This window comes from Carya illinoinensis, chromosome 7, assembly GCF_018687715.1.
Source record: "Carya illinoinensis cultivar Pawnee chromosome 7, C.illinoinensisPawnee_v1, whole genome shotgun sequence".
Taxonomy (NCBI): Eukaryota; Viridiplantae; Streptophyta; class Magnoliopsida; order Fagales; family Juglandaceae; genus Carya; species Carya illinoinensis.
This window is the reverse complement of record NC_056758.1, coordinates 33,641,705-33,647,246: the sequence shown is the minus strand read 5'-3', so window position 1 is coordinate 33,647,246 and position 5,542 is coordinate 33,641,705. Positions and strand designations below refer to the sequence as shown.

Sequence of the window (5,542 nt, the reverse complement as noted above, 5' to 3'; positions counted from 1 at the left end):
GATTTGTTGTGCTAATCAATTCACATCCACAACAAACCATCACATGCACAATAACTAAGTCACAAGCACAACAATGCTCTCACATGCTTAACGACTAAGTCACAAATATAATAAACTCTCACATGCATAACAATCAATTCACATGTATAATAATATTTACACCATAGTCATCCACCAAATACATTTACAACAGCAATCACTTTCTCGCATTGATGACTTCGTCATTCCATATCAATAATACAACTATGACCAATCGAAAAGAAAATTTTCTGGGACAATAATTTCAGCACACCGTCACTGGCTTCCTCATATTGTGCTTCAATTGCGATTAAGAACGATTTTTGGGACAATAATTCAATGATGTAATAGTATTCTATGAAAAATGCCTATTAGTAAATTTCTATTCTTTTATTTCTTTTTTAATAGTCAAGATTTTTTTTTAAATAATTAAAAAGAATTCATTTGCACTAATGGATACATTTAGTGAGCACATCTCATATTCGCCGGCCTAGTATTATCCGAAAAAAGAGATACTTTTGGGATGACTTATGAGATTCAATCCTTTTCTTGGTTGAGATGGCGATAAAAAGAAACAGAGACAGTTTAGAAGAAACAAGTATTCAAATAAAAAAGAAAACAGCATTCAGGAAGAAAAGGACTCGTGGGGGGTACTGAGAAGAAAGAAAGACTCGTTGGGTGCGCTCATAAAAAAGAATGACTTTTGGGAAAATAAAGTCCTGTTTTCAGAAATGAAAACTTTTAAAATTCTCACAATTATTAAAATTTTTCGTAACTGTTATAAACTATCTTAAATTGTATGACCACATTTAGCTAGCCGTCAAATGCATAGTGCATAGTGCTAGCATAGTGAGCTAGCCGTCAAATGCATAGTGCTAGTCGTCAAAAGTATAGTCCCCTTTGTACTCCTATATATATATCGTTGAATCCTTTAAGGAATTCATAAGTTTGATAACATCTCTGAGTTCTATCTCTTTCTCTCTCAATCTCTTGAAACTCTCTCATTTTTCATTGAGTTCATAACACGTTATCAGCACGATGCGAGAAAAAAAAAAAATTCTTCCTCCTCTCAGCACAAGTTTCTCTCTCTGTGGGTTTCTCTCATCCTCGTGTATTCACCAATCCAAGTCGAACGAAACAAACCCAAACACCGTGAAAAGCAAGAGTCTCTCGATATGGATACCCCGGATTTCAATCTCAAATCCATATTAGATGAGAAATAGGCTAAGATCTAAGCCTCAATTCCATAATCTATTACAAAGCATCTCCTATGAGAACCGATACAATTACTCACGACGCTCAACAAGAAAAACACAAGAAAAGACTCAAGAGCCAGAATCCAGGCAGGTGAGAGAGGGAGAGATGAATTCTGTGGAGGAGAAGCCTCATGCTGTTTGCATCCCATTCCCAACTCAAGGCCCCTGTATTTCTGCTCAACTTTCTTAGCTAACCTCCATTCCTGCTCAACTTTCTTAGCTTTCTTCGCTTCCGGTTTCACAGCACCTTTAGCTTCTCTACCTTCTCTTAAGCCATGGATTCTAGTTCTCCTTTTGACTGCCTTATCTTCGATTTGGATGACACTCTGTACTCTTCCAAGATTGGACTTGCCGAAGCTCTTAGGAAAAATATTGATGATTATCTTGTTGAGAAATGCGGATTCCCAGAGAGCAAGGCCTCGAATCTCCGATATGAGCTTTTCAAAACGTACGGCAGCTCCCTTGTTGGCTTGCGGGTTTTGGGGTATGACATTGACGCCGATGATTACCATGGCTTCGTACACGGAAGATTGCCGTATGATTTGATCAAACCGGATTCTCAGTTGCGAAACCTCGTATGTAACATTACCCAACGAAAAATCATTTTCACGAACTCGGATAGGAATCACGCGGTTAAGGTCTTGGATCGGCTCGGATTAAAAGACTGCTTTGAGCAAATCATATGCTTCGAGACAATGAACCCGAACCTCTCTAAGTCGACCCGGCCCGACGAGTTCCCAGTGCTTCTCAAGCCATCTATGGACGCCATGAAGATCGCGCTGGATGTTGCCGACGTTGATCCTCGTCGAACGTTGTTTCTCGATGACAACGTTTGCAACGTCGCTGCCGGGAAAGACTTGGGTCTCCGAACCGTTTTGGCCAACTCCACCTGTGGCTCAAGAAATTTGCAACAGCTCGTCCAACCTCTCCTACTTGACCACCTCGCCGATAAACATTTCGGGGAAAAAGGATCTCGAGGATGCCAGCGGTAGATCAAGCTACTGATTATCCTGTAGCATCCGAGAGATCGGTAGGAATCAATCTCAAGACCCTTAGTTGCTGCCAATCTAGTACTCTGGCTTTGCACCCACGAGCCCATGTCGGCAAAGAGTCTAAAGAAGAACTGGATGCAACTTTTGCTTCCACTGTAACTTGATCTTCTAGAAACCAAGCTTATATTCCGAAACTCCAGGCTTCGTCCGTTTAGCCACGTTACCTTGGCTTGGCAATTCAGCCATTCACTGGTCGACGAGCGCCGTCGGATTGCACTTGACAGCACTATATTTAACGAAACTAAATGCTAAGGAAAGTCAACAATGAGGGCTTGTTTCTACCATCTTTTGCTGAAGGGTGTCGTGGGTAAAGCTATTTCTCATGATCAAAGACTCATGAATAATTGGTGTTGGTGGGTCCAACTACTTTTATTATTCCAAGAAGATATTATATAAAATATAGGAAGTTCTCTTGCATGACCACAGACTGCGGGTCCGGGAAGAAAAAGAATGGAGAAACTTGAAAAGAGGACAGCAATAATGGGTTGCTTATCATCCTCCAGTCAAAAATGACTGTCCACTGCTTCTAATTATTTGGCCTAATCTTTAACGTAGACAGTATATATTACCAAAATCTAATTGCAAGAAAAGTCTTTCTTTTCTTTTTCTTTTTGGTACAGGTTTCCTTTTGAGACGTGATGATGATGATGATGGTGAATTTATTTTTCTTCTCATCAGTAACTTTTCTACTCATATGATGTTGGACATCAAGTAAGTTTATCAATATATTATTTGAAATCTCTAAGATACAAGTTTTATTTATTCTTTTATACTTGTTATAAATTATTGATGATATGATGGAGCATTCCTGAAGGATCGCCCTAATCAATAATAGCTTTTGAGTATCTCATAGTTTAAATGATTAATACTTTTACCAAAAGCTCATTATGATTTATGCACCTGAAGTTGCATAATTGAAATTGTGGAAAGAATATATATTTGAATGAACGTCTCGAATATGCTCTTGAAGTAGCAATATCGAGTATGCTCCTGAAGAAGTAATATGAAATGCAAACGTTCACAATATATTCTAAATTTATATCTGGTCTTTTAGTGATTGAGCAAAATAATGAGTTTTTGATAAGAATCATTAATCACGTCTTACTAGATCTACATCATTCCCTGAAGTGAATGATAATAAATTTATATCATTCTATTCCCTGAAGTGAAAAGAATGATGCGTTTCTTTCAAAGAAACTAAGAGATTGGACGTGATAATAAATATCTTTTCGGGCCAGAAGCTCGTATTGGAAAAGCTATAAGCTTTCTCTTTGAGATGATATTATACAAATTATTGAATCAAATATTATGATGCATCAAAAGGTGATATGATTCAAAATATTTGTATCTTTTCATGGTTATCTTGATAATCCAAAATCAATTACGATAAGTCGAATGATTTTCATATGGACGTCCATAAAAGAACCAGAAGATTCTTTTACTATAAAGTCTTACCACCAGAAGTGGAAAGAAAAATTTGGCAGAAGCAAATAAGATGAAATAATTCGACGTTATCTTGATTATCATATGTGAACCAGAAGTTCAGATGATAATTAAATTTTGGATGCAATAAGATAAAAATGTCTCATATTCTAGCTGCTAAAATCCCAGCGAGGATTGAAGTTCCTGTAGGACAATTAAGAAATTCAGCAGTCTGAAAGCATGTGAGATCTATTGATACAAAGGGTACTGCATCTCAAAAGAGAAAGGCAAAAATAATTTGGTGCTCCTGAAGAGGCCATACCCACAAAACAAGCAATAAAGTCCATCCAAATTCTCTGTATAAAATTCTCCTATATAAACTCTTGAAGAGTGCCTCCTGAAGAGGTTTTTCATGAAAATGTCTTCCCTTGAAGAGGGACAGGTACCTGAAAATAACGAGATCTCGATACATTTCATGAATAATGGAGAAATTATGGATAGAAATAAAATCGTTGTCGACAACGTATTTCCATATGAGATGGCAATTGACATTACCAGAAGCAATAATGAAAGTAAATCAAGAATCGTCGAAGAATACGACGTAAAATATTGGCCAAATTTGAAAGAAACAATTCCTGCAGAATTGATTCACTAGTAAAATATGATGCATCGGGACTTATAGTTCAAACACCTAAAGAGGTGATACTTGTTGAATGTCAGTGGGTATTTATGGAAAGGAAATAAAAATGTGATATATAAATCACGAGTCAGTTTCTCAATTCCTGCAGAATTGATATCACTAAGTAAAATGTGATAAATATGGACTTGAAGTCCAAACACCTAAAGAGGTGATTTTTGTTAAATATCAGTGGATATTTATATACATGATATAAAAAGCCTGAAACTTTTAATATGAAAATGTGATATAGAAATCACAAGTTAGTTTCTTGAAGAAACAATATTGATATGATTTTAAAGTAGTTGAAATCATATTGAGATTTTTATTAGCTTGAAAGTTACCGAGAGTTTGGATATGCATGATTAACTGCATATTTATATGGATCATTGGATCATGATATATATATGAAAATCCCTGAAGGATAGAAAATGTCTGAAACTTCTAATATGAATACATCTGGAAATATGTATTCTATCAAGTTTCAAAGATCCTTATATGATCTAAAGCAATCCAAACGCAAATAGAAACAAGCTATTATTGCAGTTTATATATATGATTTAAATGTCATTGAAGCTCCAGAAGAGCTAATGAAACTGCACATATTTGAAATATAAATCTGAAACCCTTGCGGCTTCAAGGGGAAGATGGATGATGTTATTAGTCATGAAATACCATCTTTTAATACAATTAGTATTTCAGATTCATATTATGGGTTTGATGTGAAGTGTGCATTATTAAAGAAGAAATAAAAGGGAGCACACAGAACATCTACCAAAAGATAGAAACACAAATATGAATATTTGTGAAATATTATTTTATTATCTTGAAGCAAGAATTACAGAAATTTGAGGCACTTTGCCTCATTCTTCAAACGCTCTTGTTCTTCAAGAATCTGCATGGCATCCTTATCTAAAGGGGTGAGCAATCGAAAAGAAGATTTAAGTAATGATTTTAAATTCCTATTCTCTTACTTTATTGATTCTATCTTCATGTTGGACTCCAAAAGAAGTCGCTGAAGTATAGCAATATTCTCGTGGAGATTGTCAACTCCACAAGTTCTGGATTGTAATCGCTGAGAAAATGCGACAATGGATGATGAGTATCGGGTACCGAGA

General features: G+C 36.0%; 1 protein-coding gene across 1 annotated transcript; it reads left to right on the top strand.

The window, feature by feature from the left end:
- Positions 1–1,436: 1,436 nt before the first annotated feature.
- LOC122316346 lies at positions 1,437–2,266 on the top strand. Its single transcript, XM_043132876.1, has one exon. The coding sequence runs from the start codon at positions 1,550–1,552 to the stop codon at positions 2,264–2,266; it is 717 nt and encodes a 238-aa protein (XP_042988810.1). The 5' UTR covers positions 1,437–1,549.
- Positions 2,267–5,542: the final 3,276 nt, after the last annotated feature.